This window comes from Hyla sarda, chromosome 2 (assembly GCF_029499605.1).
Source record: "Hyla sarda isolate aHylSar1 chromosome 2, aHylSar1.hap1, whole genome shotgun sequence".
Lineage (NCBI taxonomy): Eukaryota > Metazoa > Chordata > Amphibia > Anura > Hylidae > Hyla > Hyla sarda.
The window spans coordinates 354,225,828-354,242,363 of NC_079190.1; the positions used below are offsets into that span (position 1 = coordinate 354,225,828).

General features: G+C 40.6%; 1 protein-coding gene across 2 annotated transcripts in view; it reads left to right on the top strand.

Annotated features, from left to right (window-relative positions):
• Window positions 1-12,304: 12,304 nt before the first annotated feature.
• The window catches only part of WNT2B (Wnt family member 2B), a 105,131-nt gene continuing 100,899 nt past the window's right edge, over window positions 12,305-16,536 (top strand). For both annotated transcript variants that reach the window (XM_056558284.1, XM_056558285.1), the window contains exon 1: window positions 12,305-13,304. In XM_056558284.1, the coding sequence (XP_056414259.1) occupies window positions 13,120-13,304 (185 nt within the window). In that variant the 5' untranslated portion in view covers window positions 12,305-13,119. The remainder of the gene's footprint in view (window positions 13,305-16,536) is intronic.

Genomic DNA, 16,536 nt, shown 5'->3' on the forward strand with positions numbered 1-16,536 from the left:
ACGGAGTCACACAGGGGTGGAACTGCTAAAATTTATTTGTCAAGAAATCGGAGTATGGCTAACTCCACGAAATCTGGAAATGGGAACCATGGTTACCGACAACGGGAAGAACATCGTGTCCGCGCTGCTACAAGGAAGTGTGAAACATGCACCCTGCATGGCACATGTGTTGAACCTGGTTGTCAAGCACTTCCTGAAGTCTTCACACCATTTGCAAGACATCCTGACAATGGCAAGGAAACTGCATGCACTTAAGCCACTCTTACACCGCAAAGTACACCCTCCTTGAGCTGCAGCGTCAGAACGGTATCCCACAACATAGTCTTAGCTGTGACGTTGCCACACGTTGGAATTCCACCCTCCATATGTTGGACAGACTATACGAACAAAGAAAAGCCATCACCGATTTCTTGATGATCCAAGCAGATAGGAGTACTCCCCTGTGTAACTTCAATGTGAACCAGTGGCAGCTCATATGTGACACCTGCCATTTGCTGAGGCTTTTTGAGGAAGCCACATTATTTGTAAGTCGCCTGGATTACGGGATGAACTACGTAATTCCACTCCTACATTTCCTACAACAAATGATTGAAATGATGGCTGGTCACAGCAATGGAGACGTTGCGCCTACATCTCACGGCTACATGAGCCCTGTGGGGGCTGAACTGGAGGAGGAGGATGAGGGGCAGAGTGGAGCACAGTTTAGGTTGGATGAGATGGGTGGTGTTTCTAGTCATCAGAAAGGAGAGGAGGAGCAGGAGCAGCCAGAGGAGCTAGAGGGTTATGAGGAAGGGGAGACAGAGGACCCAGACACACTGTGGCAGTATGCAGTGGAGATGGAGGAAGGTAGTCCCTCCGAGTCACTGGCGCAAATGGCACGATGCATGCTCAGTTGCTTGCATAGTGACCCCCGAATTGTCAAAATTCGTCAGCGGGATGACTTCTGGCTCTCCACCTAAATGGACCCTCGCTACCATCCCAGAATGGGGGCCTTTTTTACACCCACTGAGAGGGAGGGCAAACTGACCTACTACAGAGAGATCCTATGTAGTCAGTTGATGCCTATCGGCGACATGGTCCATCCACTCACAGGTCTGACTCGGGGGGCCCTCTGCGCTCACCTTCCAGGCAGGAGCAGTACCAGCTCCATCAGCAGCAGCCTGAGTCTACAATTGCTGATGAGTAGCGTTCTTCACCCGCATAGTGAAGCAACTCATCAGCAGCAGGTAGACATGGAGCAGGACCTGAACCAGCAGGTGGTGGCATACCTTGACATGGCCATGCCAACAAACCTTGAAGATCCGCTGGACTTCTGGGCAGCCAAATTTGATTTATGGCCGCAACTAGCAGAGTTTGCCCTGGAAAAGCTGTCCTGCCCGGCCAGTAGTGTGCCATCAATGCGGGTGTTTAGTGCGTCCGAGCCCATAGTCACCCCAAGGCGAACTCGTCTGTCCACGAAAAATGTGGAGAGACTTTGTGAAGATGAATCAGGGATGGATCAGCCAGGATTTCCAGCCACCAATGCCAGATGCCTCAGAGTAGATTGACCATGCTGCTACACCAACACTTCTATGGTTATGAAACCCTCTTGGGTTATCAATTAGGGTTATGAAACCCTCTTGGGCACTGCGAATGCCTGCTCCTGACTCATCCTGTGTCTTTCAGGAACTACTTGCCTCACTGATGCTTCTGGCCTTGTGCCTTTAATTTTTGGAAGTTTAGCAGTAGCTAAATACGTGCTTAATGTGAATTTCAACATTGATCTTTAAATGTAAGGGGTTATGAACCCTCTTGGGTACTGCGAATGCCTGCTCCTGACTCATCCTGTGTCTCTTTCAGGAACTACTTGCCTCACTGATGCTTCGGGCCTTGGGCCTTTAATTTTTGGATGTTTAGCAGTATCTAAATAAATACTTAATGCACATTTCAACATTGATCTTGCAATGTAAGGGGTTATGAAACCCTCTTGTGTACTGCTGATGCCTGCTCCTGACTGTGTGTTTCAGGAACTACTTGGCTTATTGATGCTTCTGGGCTTGGGCCTTAAATTTGGATGTTTTGCACTAGCTTACATACATGCTTAATTGAGATTTCAACATTGATTTTTCAATCTTAGGTTTTATGAAATATTCTTGTGTACTGCTGATGCCTTTTCCTGACTCTGTCTTTCAGGAACTACTTGGATTACTGATGCTAATTTAATTTAAATTTCAAAATTTATAGTGCAATGTATGAGGCTATTAAACCCTCTTGGGTTCTGTTTTTTTTTTTCAAATTTTGATATTTTTCTCAGAAGTAAACTTGAATTTTCCAGAGTTCTAACCATTACACCATGGAACGCTTGTTGTGTGTGATTTTTTTATTAAAATTTTCCCAAAATAATACGGTGAGGGATGAACTCTGCTTCTTTATGTCAGAACACATTACTTTAGAGAAGAATGTCTTTTTGTGGTCCACCGTCATGCATTATAGAGTCTTCTGGACTCTTGGATATGCGCTTGTTCTAACACAAAGGTATTTCGTCAGACAACATACCTAAAACAACTTTAATATTTTCTTCTGACTGAGAGAACTATTGAATTCTTCTAGTACACCTTTTAATAAACACTGAAGTTAGCCTTTTTTTATTCAGTCTATTCTTTATTGTGGGAATCTCAAATTTGTGCAAGTCTTTATTTGATGGAACTGGGCTACAGGTGACTGCTGTGTCATGTGACTCAACACTGTTATCCACTTTTAATGAGAGTGTCTAAAGGTTGTCATTTTTACTTTCTATCAAAGTTTGAGTGTTTGTCTGAATTTCTGAGATAGAATCTGCTATCTGGTGATCTCGAGTTAAATAATTAAAATCCTCAAATTAATTACTTGTTGCTTCTTTGGATGGACCTATTTCCTATGTGTGTGAGCCATAATGGCTTTCCATTGCTTCAGCCACCTTAAGGATGTGGCATTCAGACACCTTATAGTCTAGAATCTTCTATCAGGTGATCTTGAGTTACATAATTAAAATCCTCGAATTAATTGATATTTCAATCTTATTGCTTATTAAATCCACCGGTGTACTGCAGATGCCTTTTCCTGACTGTTTTTTTCAGGAACTAATTTACTTAATGCTGCTTCTGGCCTTGGCCCTCAAATTTTGTGATATTTAGCACTAGTTTAATTGAAATTTCAACATTGATCTTGCAATGTAAAGGGGTTATGAAATCCTCGGGTGTACTGCTGATGCCTGCGCCGGTGTCTTTCAGGAATTACTTGGCTTACTGATGCTTCTGGGCTTGGGCCTTACATTTTTGGATGGTAGCACTACCTAACATGCATCTTCAATAGAGATTTCAAAGTGTTGGAAACAATGGCCAGTCAGGGAAATGGAGATATTGCGCCTACATCTCATGGCCACATGAGCCCTGTGGGGGCTTGTTAAATTTGGTCCTTTGTACCCACACGCCGGGGTCCGGGACACTCAAACTTTGATTTAAACTTCAAATAAAAAAATCTGACATTTCAATGGTCTCCTCATGCTTCAGCCAACTCCAGGCTGTGTCATTCAGGCAATATATATGGTTTACTGATGCTGCTGCTGGGCCTGGGTCTGGGAATTCAAATTTTATCATAGGTAGCACCCGCTATCCAAAACCTTCTTCAAAACTTTCCAAAATTGCTGTGTTTTTTCTTAGGGATTGTGAAGCCCTGGTGTGTACTCATGCATCAGCCAACTCCAGGCTGTGTCATTCATGCAATATATAGGTAGCACCCGCTGTCCTAAATCTTCTTCAAAAATTTCAAAAATGGTTGTGTTTTTTCTTAGGGATTGTGAAGCCCTGGTGTGTACTCATGCATCAGCCAACTCCAGGCTGTGTCATTCAGGCAATATATAGGTAGCACCTGCTGTCCTAAATCTTCTTCAAAAATTTCAAAAATGCTTGTGCATTTTCTTAGGGATTGTGAAGCTCTGGTGTGTACTCATGCATCAGCCAACTCCAGGCTGTGTCATTCAGACAATATATGGTTTACTGATGCCGCTGCTGGCCCTGGGTCTGGGAATTAAATTTTTATGATAGGTAGGACCAGCTATCCAAAATCTTCATTTTAAATTTCAATAATGATTGTGTTTTTTTCTTGGGGATTGTTAAGCCCTGGTGTGTACTCATGCTTCAGCCAACTCCAGGCTGTGTCATTCAGGCAATATATGGTTTACTGATGCCGCTACTGTGCCTGGGTCTGGGAATAAAAATGTTGTTATGGTAGGTAGCACCAGCTATCCAAAATATTCTGTTTAAATTTCTAAATTCCTCTTTTAATCTTAGGGATTGTGAAAACCTAGTGCCTACTCATGCTGCTGGCAACTCCTGGCTGTGCCATTCAGCCACTATATGGTTGTCACGATTCGGCAGGCTGGATGTGGATCCTCTGTGTCAGCCAGGGATTGGCGTGGACAGTGTCGGTGGACCGGTTCTAAGTTGCTACTGGTTTTCACCAGAGCCCGCCGCAAAGCGGGATGGTCTTGCTGCGGCGGTAGCAACCAGGTCGTATCCACCGGCAACGGCTCAACCTCGCTGACTGCTGAGAAGGCGTGGGACAGAAGGACTAGACAGAGGCAAGGTCAGACATAGCAGAAGGTAGGGGCAGGCGGCAAGGTTCGTAGTCAATGTGGATAGCAGAAGATCTGGAACACAGGCTTTGGACAACACTAAACGCTTTCACTGGCACAAGGCAACAAGATCCGGCAAGGAAGTGCAGGGGAAGTGAGGTAATATAGCTAGGGAGCAGGTGGAAGCTAATTAGGCTGATTGGGCCAGGCACCAATCATTGGTGCACTGGCCCTTTAAATCTTAGAGAGCTGCCGCGCGCGCCCTAAGGAGCGGAGCCGCGCGCGCCAGGACATGACAGCCGGGGGATGGGACAGGTGAGTGACTTGGGATGCGATTCGCGAGCGGGCGCGTCCCGCTATGCGAATCGCATCCCCGCCGGCAGTGTCAGTGCAGCGCTCCCGGTCAGTGGGTCTGACCGGGGCGCTGCAGAGAGAGGAACGCCGCGAGCGCTCCGGGGAGGAGCAGGGACCCTGAGCGCTCCACGTAACAATGGTCTCCACATGCTGCCAAAACCTCCACGCTGTGTCATTCAGCCACTATATGGTGTCCTCATGCTGCCAACACCTCCACGCTGTGTCATTCAGCCACTATATGGTGTCCTCATGCTGCCAACACCTCCAAACTGTGCCATTCAGCCACTATATGGTCTCCTCATGTTGCCAACACCTCCACGCTGTGTCATTCAGCCACTATATGGTCTCCTTACACTGATGCCACCTCCAGGCTCTGTCATTGTGCCGATGTCGGTAATCTGCATGTTATTCTGAATAACAGTATTATTTCACTACCCCAGCACAATCCATATGTGTGTTAGAACACAGCAAAGTGTTCTATACCCCTATTGAGGCTCTCTGTAGGCTAGAAATAGCCTTTTTTAATATAGATTCGCCACAAAATATTCGGATCGAAACGAACTTTTTCGGACAATTCGGCGAATCGGCCGGATCAAATTTTTGAAAGGTTCGCTCATCTCTAATCAATAGTGATATACAACTTTATAAATGAATATGTTTACTACATGAACTGTGCCGTCACAATATTGGGGGACATTTATTCAAACCTGTGTAGAGGAAAAATAGTGCAATTTCCAATAGCAACCAATCAGATTTAGGAGTGGAATACCCTTTAAATATGTCCACATGGAGAGCCACTGTTTAAAAGTGAAACTGGCAGACTCAAGCCATCCTTGTATTACTGTCCACATAAGGTCATTGATTGGAATGGTCACCTTTCCTTGTAGAGTCTGGTTCAAGGAAAGTTTCTTGATGACCACAGCTTCCCCCAAAATATCAGTAGTGGATGCATTCAGAAAGGGCTTATCTCTGATGAGACAGTCTCTTTTAACATAGTTTCCTCATATGGTAGGTAGCAGTTGTTTTTTTAACCAGGCAACCATATAAACCAGCAACACATTGTATCCTAACTAAAAAATTACATAAAAAGATTTATATAAGGTGAGTAGCAAGAGTAAGGCATTTTTCAGAGTTTCATACCGTTTATGACCAATTTGAAATGGAACCATAAGCATAGATTCTACAAATACAAGACACATGGATTGCAGACCATTTCTTTATGGGTACCCCTGAGAATCAACAAATCTCCTTACAAGTCGTCAGTAACAGCAATTTACATATCAAACAATAGTTTACAAATGACTTCCAGCTAAACCAGTTAAATTTATAATAATAAAATCACCTGTCCTTTAGTATAAAAATGTTGCATTCTGAATGGGTGAACCCATACATAATGTAGTAACTGGCGGTACTGAACAATGCATATATTTTCAGCCCATTTAGAAGATTAAAGCATTCCTTTCCTTTGAAAATGTTTTTACAAACCTTCATGATTTTGTTACATTAACCCTTCAGAGTCTTGAGAAAGTGATTTTAGTGCTCTCGGTGAGAGTCCCCTCCATGGTGCAGCTATTTCACCTTCTCTCGATTCCAAGGGGTAGGACCAGAGCCAGAGTCCTTGGCAGTAGTACACGCAGGACTCCCCCCTCTCTTACTTCTCTGGCCAATAAAAGTAAATGCTTCTCTCTGCCATGCCATGACATAGTACTGGACTGAACAGGCTGCACTTTGCTGGGCAAATTATTTACACAGTACAGTACTAGATGGCATGTGGTGGGAGACGGGGTTACTGATGCACTGGGTTTACAAGGTGCTATGAAAGCAAAAATATAAGGAAACAGAAGTAGCAGGATTCCAGAACGAAAAGGGTTAAACTAAGAACTGAGCTGCTACTGTTAATGCTGCTGAGACGTTAATGGTAAAGGAAAAGGGAGGATTACACTCAGCACTGTGAGCATGTATCAATAGGTACACTATAAATTTACACAATGAAAATCTGCCCTGAGCTTTATTGGTGGTGAGAGATGAGAGGGAAGCCTTGATTTACCTTCCTGGAACAGGTAAGATGATCATCTTCAGCAGGCAGACTGGCTCAGTTTGCGGGAACACTTTCTCAGGCCTCTGTCCTGCACTTCCTGTAATTTGCCTTGATCTAGCTGTTGCTAGAGAACAGTTCTGTTACTGTGATTAGAGATAGATTCCTAATAACCAACAGTGGACAGCAAATTGCCGAGAAGTGAGACACCTAGGGGTTAAGGTGTCATTTTTTGGTAAATTAAGTAATTTAAAAATATGTTAGGAATCACATTAGCTATTGAATTGAGGGAAGTTGCTTGAAATGTCTTCTATACGTAAAGACAGAAGAAGCAGAAAAAAGGGTAATACTGTAACATAACATATAAACAAAAGATAATGGTAAGAGGTACTCACCTATAAGGGTTGTTGGAAAGCTGCAACTCCTACAAAAAGCATTCGCCCCACTGTACCAGCTGACAGCAGTAGGTTTAACATACACCTGGAACAACCAATCCAGGTGCCTTAACTAAAAGTATACAGCAAAAGACAAATAATAATGATAACAAAATAATGTGTTATTATTATTGTCTTTTACTGCTTATTTCTGATTTGGGCACCTGCATTGGTTGTTGCTGGTGCACATTATAATCTACAGCTTCAAGCATGTCCTGGAATTTGAAGATGGGGACTCACAAAAACAGTATATCTGGACAGTGTCATAAAACAGTAAAAATAGTTGTATCTGTACATGGTCTCCGCAACTATATTTAAAACCATTTGAGAAACATTTTGAATGTGAACACACTGAGTCAATAAAAATCAGATAACACACAATGGAGTAACTTATCAAAGCCCCTCTACATGCACACCTTTATATTAACGAAATGCTGCTTATTATGAGCAAAACAATTACCATTTTTTTCATAAGTTTCAGCAAGTTCCCACAAGGCAGAGCCGATTATCTTAAAGGGGTACTCCGGCCCTAAGACATCTTATACCCTATCCAAAGGATAGGGGATAAGATGCCTGATCGCTGGGGTCCGACCGCTGGGAGCCCCCGCAATCTTTCATGCAGCACCCCGCTATCATCACCCTCCGGAGCGAACAGAGCCGCCACGCCCCCTCCCATAGGCTTGCATTGAGGGGGCAGAGCGTGACGTCACACGGGGGCGGAGCCGTGATGTCCCAATACTCTGGCCCCGTAATCATGATTTGTCAGACCCGGAGTGATGTTCGCTCCGGAGGCTGATGATAGTGGGGTGCTGCATGAAAGATTGCAGGGGTCCCGAGCGGCCAGAGCCCTGCGATCAGGCATCTTATCCCCTATCCTTTGGATAGGGGATAAGAAGTCTTAGGGCCGGAGTACCCCTTTAAGTGCCAAGCATTATGATGCACTAAATCACCCAGCACATAGCTGTCAGTCAAGTTCAGCAGGAGGATGCAAGTGGCAGTAGGAAATGGAAATGCTGGGCACTTTTGTGATTGGCTCCACCTTGTGGAAACTTGTGAAAAAATTATTGTTCACAAAGAAAAGTTTGCAAATCTAGGTATAAATGTGAAAGTGTTTTTTAACATCTAACCGGCACAGTGATTAGCTACACTATGTGAAACTATCTGATACATTCTCTTTAAAGATTATTATTGGATCTTTAATTTTGTAAAGGGATGGATTCAAGTTATATATTTCAGTAAATATTACTATATTGCTATTAAAGAAACACTTCAGGGATTTTTTTGTAATTTTGCATGCACGCTCACCATTACTAGTCATACAGCGTTGTTTGTTTCATTCCAGCACAGCTGCATCTATGTTTTTAATTTTAATTTCTATAATGTTGTCATGTGATCACCAGTCTGATCCACAGAAAATGACATGTCTTAATGTTTCAGACTAAGTCAGTGTCATAAGCTTAATGAGTTCTCCTAGGTGACCTCAAGCACTAGAAACCTTATTAGATGAACAGGTTCAGTGATCCAATAATTTCAGTGATGGATTTGCATCCAATATGGAGCCTATCCCATGCCTGCCACATCAGCTAAAACAGGTAAGCATTAGGCATACACAAGAACCTTTATATTATTCTCGAATAATAGCCTAGGCTGCACTATATAAGCAAAGCAAATATTAATAGTTTTTTTTAAATATCCCCAATTAAAATATGAAGACTGTTTTTACGATTAAAAGTTCACAGCAAGACTATGGAGTAAATGTATCAACTAGCCCAGAACCCATTCATCAGTATGCAATTATGTTTTCTAGACATGCTCAATGACCCATGCAATTTATAAAGATGCTCATGTAAAGAAACAGTTTCCCCATCACCACAGGGATAACCACCTGACCAACCCTAACAAATAGAATATAAACCTTAGAGTACTATATGAATGTGTTGCCCAGTATAATGCAGATAATGTAGGTGCATTTATTGTGCCCTATAGGTTTGTCTTCAGAGACGTCTCATCACTTTCTTCTCTGGTATATCAGATAGGTGAGTTTCTAGAACAGTGTTTCCTAACCAGTGTGCCTCCAGCTGTTACAAAACTAAGTTGGAAAACACTGGTCTAGGGATATCTGTGGGAATGGGGGGGGGGGTGTAATTGCCTGGCTTATCTGCAGCATGTCAATTTATATTGTGCATCTACTGTGCATTTATTGCGAATTTTCCACATTAAAGGGGTACTCCAGTGGAAAAAAAAATCCCTATAGCAAAGCGCTCCTGCTCAGGACAGTTCCTGACATGAACAAAGGTGTCAGCAGTGAGCACTGTGGTCAGACAGAAAAGAACAACTCAACTTCCTCTGTAGTATATAGCAGCTGATAAGTACTGGAAGGATTAAGATTTTTAAATAGAAGTCATTTACAAATCTGTTTAACTTTTCTTCATCAAAATCTACAACTTTAGATTTGAACCCTTTAAGGACATAGTCCATTTGGGCCTTGAGGACACAGCCAAGTTTAATTTTTGCGTTTCTTTTTTTCTCCTTGCCTTTTAAGAGCCATAACCCTTTTTTCCATCCACAGAGCCATATGAGGACTTTTTTTTTTTTTGCGTGCTCAATTTTACTTTGTAATGACACTTTTCATTGTACCATAAAATGTACAGCAAAACCCAAAACTGGACTTACTTGAAATGCTGTGAATTTGCTGTTATGGAAAATCTACAGCAATTCTGTCCTGTAAGTGAGTTTACTAACCCCTTCACGACCACGGACGTATATTTACGTCCACAGCTGACTCCCGTAATGTGAAGCTTAGTATCTGCAAGGTCCTGATTGCTATCCGCAATCAAGACCCGCAGCTAATACTGGACATCACCGATCAGGCTGATCTCTGATATTAATGATTGATGTAATTACAAAGTACAATTGGTGGCACAAAAAACAAGCCCCATATGAATCTGTAGGTGCAAAATTGAAAGCGTTATGATTTTTAGAAGGTGATGAGGAATAAACAAAAGTGCAAAAACAGAAAAACCCGTGGTCCTTAAGGGACTAAACTAAGATGGTATCAAAGATTAAGCATGTGCCACATGTACGCAGGTGGGCACTATACTCAGACCATACATTGGATAATTACAATGCATCACCTTACACAGATCTCTTAGCATCGCTGACCCCAAAGATATCTGCATTGATCAGACCCCCCGCCACCAACTTGGAGTGGACCACTCATTCACTCACACATATGTGACACTGTGTTTGTAAATAACTCTTTATTTACAAAAAAAGTAAACTTTGCTTAAATTATATATAAAATAAACGTGGAGTGCCACATATGAAGGCATGGCAGTTCTTTAGATCAATAAAGGGTCCTCTGCACTAGAAAATCAGAACACTGGAAGCTCACTGAACAAACATTAACATTTTTAGGGTAATTGCTGTCATATGCTGGCAATAAAGGGTTAAGATAGGCTTTCTTAAAGATATATTTCCATCTCAGACATTTATGCCATATCCACAGTACATGCCCCCTTTTCATTCATTTTCTGCATGGGTGCAAGGGTGTCCTCATCAGGAGAAAAAGGGTTGGGGTGGGGCGGCTCCATTTTTGATATGGGTACAGGTCAAATGTCTCAGAGGTTTACCGTATTTTTCGCCCTATAGGATGCACCGGCATATAAGACGCACCCAATTTTAAAGGTGCAAAATCTAGAAAAAAAAGATTCTAAACCCAACAGTGATCTTCAACCTGCGGACCTCCAGATGTTGCAAAACTACAACTCCCAGCATGCCCGGACAGCCAACGGCTGTCCAGGCATGCTGGGAGTTGTAGTTTTGCAACATCTGGAGGTCTGCAGGTTTAAGACCACTGGTATAGGAGGTAATACTCACATGTTCCCACCGCTCCAGACCCGTCACCGCAGCCCTGGATGTCGCTCCATCGCTGTCGCTGCATCCCCGGGGTGTCTCCAACGCTCCGGACGTCTTCTTCCCCGGGATCCACGCTCTCCGTCGCCGTCATCACGTCGCTACGCACGCCGCTCCTATTGGAGGATGGGACGGCGTGCACGACGACGTGATGACGTCGAAGGAGAGCGCCGCCCATGCAGGGGATCCCGGCACAGAGCAGACACCGAGGAGGCAGGTAAGGTCCCTCCCGATGTCTGTAAGCTGTTCGGGATGCCGCGATTTCACCGCGGCAGTCCCAAACAGCCTGACAAACAGCCGGGTTAGTGTCACTTTCCCTTCAGACACGGCGGTCAGCTTTGATCGTCACGTCTGAAGGGTTAATACAGGGCCTCACCGCGATTGGTGATGTCCTGTATTAGCCGCTTGTCCCGGCCGTTGATGGCCGCAGGGACCGCCGTGATAGGTGTGTGTATTCGCCATATAAGACGCACTGACTTTTTCCCCACAGTTTTGGGGAAGAAAAAGTGCGTCTTATACGGCGAAAAATACGGTAACATCCCTCTTCAGACTGACAATAGTGCCAGGACACTGATGTGCTTATATATTTAGCCTGGTTACTCCACACATACCATGATTTACAGTTCAACTCTTCAGGTTCACAATTTACTCTAGGAGTAATTATCTGAAAATATACTACTTTTACCAAATCCCACATACAGTCTGATCTTACCCCAAATTTCTCATCTCTATTCATAGTTAAATATTTTTATTACATAGTTGATCCTATATTTTTTTTTTATTAAATGATAATTCTTATCAGAGGGATCATTATTATAGTTACCCGGATCAATACAGTTTCTTTGGATTATAGTAGTCAATGAGGGTTTACAAATCTACATCCTCATATAAAAATCTATTACATAAGACTGTTTTCTTTGAGCCAGCTGGCTTTTAAAGAAACAGCACTTTTTTGCAGTAATGATGTCATGTAAATCTGAGAGCACTAAGACCATGTAGAGTCGGCTTCCACCCTGTGCACTGTCTATAACTGAATGCATGTGTCTTCCTCCTACTATCTGTGTGTCTGTATCACAGCAGCAGGTGGTGGTATACTGCTGCTGCTGCAACTCTTTACATAGGTAGCTCAGTCTATCCTCACCCAATGCAGAGGCACTTTCACACTAAAGGGGAGTTCCAGCAAACTCTGGGATCTGCTACCTCTCAAGTGAATCCAGGAATTTATCAAACTTCTCCCTATCCAATGAAACACAGAGCAAAGGAACAAGTCAGATCATCCCTGTCTGTCCTCTTCATCACAGACTCCACAAGGAAGATCTCCCCACCAGCAGCATCCAGAACCTATGGGTTTCCCTCCTCCATCTCCAGGGACACAAAGCAGCCAAGTTTTCTTAAGAATTTCTACAGCATCCACTTCTGTACATCTTTTTAACTAGTTGAGGAAACTATGACATTTTTGGAGCATCAATTCCCAATTTATGGTGTATTTCCATAACACAGAATTACATTTATAACTAGAAAATTTGGCAAAGAAGACAGAGAACTATATTCTAATCCCCTCTACAAGGACCATTCGCCATGAACAGCTTAATAGATTAAGATGTGAATTATTTTATCCAGAATGAAACATAAAGACTTAAGGAGAAAGTAGATCCTAGATTTGCTTCTTTTTACCTTGGATTAAAAAAACAATTTATCCCATGCAGTGAAGCACTTACCTGCATGATAATCTGGATTTCCAGGTGTCCTTCTCTACTGTATACAAAGCACTTTTTGGAGATACCATAACTATGCTGGGACTATCTCATCCTGGAGAACCATTCAGAAGTCATCCCAAAATGTCCTCATCTCCAGGATTAAGGCATTGCCACAGGACAGTAGCTTCATCCGAAAATGTCCAAACCAACTGCAGGATGTATGTTGCCTATCTACTAATACTGCTTATTCTGACTCCAAGAGTTGATTCTTCATGGTGGTAAGTAGCCCATCCATTAACACTCTGCCACATGGACCTGTCACATGCTTAATGCCTTTAAACAGTTAAAAGCCAGGCAAGAAAATGAGATCCATTCTCTTCTGCTGCTATTCCAAATACCTCGAGGGGATGAGATTTAAAAGATTACAGTCAATGCTTTTTGCTAACTTTTTTTATTTTAGTAGAAAAAAAAAGAAAACTTTCTTTCTTTTTGTCCATTTGTTGTGATTAGTATTAGGCTTTATGGTTATAGTCCATCTATTTTACATGAATCTAGCCCATGGCCACATAGTCTTTGAAGTTTTGTAGTTTTATATTTTCACAAAGCTCTTGCACAAATACTATAGTGTGCAGAACCCTGCTTTCTATCATTGCCTCCAGCATATAACTATGCACAGATCCCAGTAATGTGGACATGGGGATATTTAGTGGTGTGAAAGCTTTACAAGTATATTTTGGCTGGAACAATGATGTGGTGTAGGTATTTGGTAAGGCAGCTGTTTGTTTTAAAGCTGATCTACTGGCATTCTCCAACAAAGTGTGACTTGTAATAAGCTATTCAAGACATGCTGTAAAGGAGTTAAACTGATACACTGCAATTTGTATATTGAACCCACTGATCTGCGGGCAAGATAAAAGCTAGACAATAAGATTGACCCTTCAGGGCTTAACAAATTCCTTAAGTCCAGACATTAAAATATTCATGCTACATTCTGAACATAGCTCATTCTCATAGCCCTTTCTGCCAGAGTCAGCATATAGGAAGAGCATTTGCAGTGAGAATATAGTTTGTTTTAGCGTTTTTTTTTGTTTTTTTTTAAAGCACACGTTCCCTTATAGCAGATGGAGAGATATGAAATAGATAGATATTGGTTGTAGCACACCTTCTAGTATCTCTACAAATGATTTATTTTACAGCAAAATCTTGGATAAAGTGCATCTATTGTGGCGCAACATTTGATGCGTGAACATGGTCTTGTGAGGAGACTGAAATGTCGCATCACAATAGATGCATCTTATCATGATTTTGCTTGGAAATAAATAACTTAAAAGAGATACCAGAAGATGTGCTGCTACGTCTTTGTATACCACATTTCTGGACTTGTGTATCTGGGTCCTTTTTTGCTGGCACCTTATATTTATTTGACTTGAAAGTGTTGTTTTCCTGTTTTAATAGATAGATACTGTAGATAGATAGATATTAGATAGATAGATTTTAGATAAGTAGACATATTAAATAAAGAATAAAATAAATAAATAAATATATATTAGATGTATAGATAGACATGATAAATAGATAGATAGATTTAAATAGAAAGACAATGATTAGGTAGATAGAAAGATAGATATGAGATATATAGATATGAGATAGATAGATATGAGATAGATAGATAGATGGATAAGAGATAGATAAATAGATAGATATGAGATAGATAGATATGAGATAGATAGATAGATAGATAGATAGATAGATATGAGATATATAGATAGATGAGAGAGAGAGATATGAGAGATAGATAGATAGATAGATAGATAGATAGATAGATAGATAGATATGAGATAGACAGATATGAGAAAGATAGATAGATAGATAGATATGAGATAGATATGAGAGATAGATAGATAGATATGAGAGAGATAGATAGATATGAGATAGATAGATATAAAATAGATAGATATGAGAGAAATAGATTGATTGATAGATAGATAGATAGATAGATAGATAGATAGATATGAGATAGATATATATGAGAGAGATAGATTGATAGATAGGTATGAGATAGATAGAGATATGAGATAGATAGATAGCTAGATATGAGATAGATAGATATGAGATAGATAGATATGAGAGAGATAGATTGATAGATAGATATGAGAGAGATAGATAGATAGATAGATAGATATGAGATAGATAGATAGATATGAAATAGATATATAGATAGATAGATATGAGATAGATATATAGATAGATAGATAGATATGAGATAGATATATAGATAGACAAGATTAGAGCTAAATGGACATATAATGTCACATTTACTTATTTTGTTTATTTTATTGTCATCCAGCAAAAAAATAGCAAAGTAGATTTTTTTTTTTCTTGCTGAAATTCAGGAAATATTTACCAGCTCAGCAGTCACAATAAGAGTAAACATGTAACCATCAGTTGCTGAACATTCAGATGAATTGAGTCAGAACCGGTCAGATGTAGGCCACTGTATGATATATACAACCAACCTTTTTACTGAACATCAGCAGTTATACAGAACTGATGCCTCATACACAATATCACTGAATCCTGAACGTAAAACCAGATGAATTAAAATACCAACATATAAGATGAATAACATTAATGAACTAAAATAATGAAGCCCAAAGATATTGTTGTTTCTGGTTATAATGAAAGATGGAACAAAGAGAAACAAATCTCTATAGTTCATGAATAAAAGCTGGTATAATTGTAATACTGTTTACAGAATAGGATGGTAAATGTAATATTTCTAAATGAGTTAACGTGGAGTGAGTAAAATCATTCAAAGCTATGGTGTATAGTCCTTTTTTATTGGACTGTAGAACAATCCACATATTTAATCGTAGTGGTCATAAAACATAATACCAAAATACTGCTCCAGACTGTTAGCCAAGAGCTTATACAAATCCTAGCCTGCCCTGTGCTCCACAATCCACAGTATTAATATTTAGCTTCAATTGTTCATATACAGCTATTAATAGCATGTATTAATTGTCAGGGGTGTCCCCAATGTCACATCTATGGTGTCTATTCATAGATAGATAGATAGATAGATAGATAGATAGATAGATAGATAGATTAGATAGATGAGAGAAGATGATACATAGATATGAAAAGATAGATATATTAGATAGATAGATAGATAGATAGATAGATAGATAACATAGATATATTAGAGATAGATAACAGATTGATAGATATGGAATAGATACATAACAGATAGATGAATAGATAGATATGATAGATAGACAGATAGATGTTTACAAATATAAATAGATAGATAAGATTACATAAATAGATAACAAATAGATAGATAGGATTAGATGAATCGATAACAAATAGATATATGTGATTAGTTAAATAATAAAAAAATTGAGATATGATTATGTATTTAAATAGATAGATTACATAGATTACAAATAAATCGATAGACAGAATTACAAGGATCATGATAACAGTGTATTAAATAAAAAAGACATT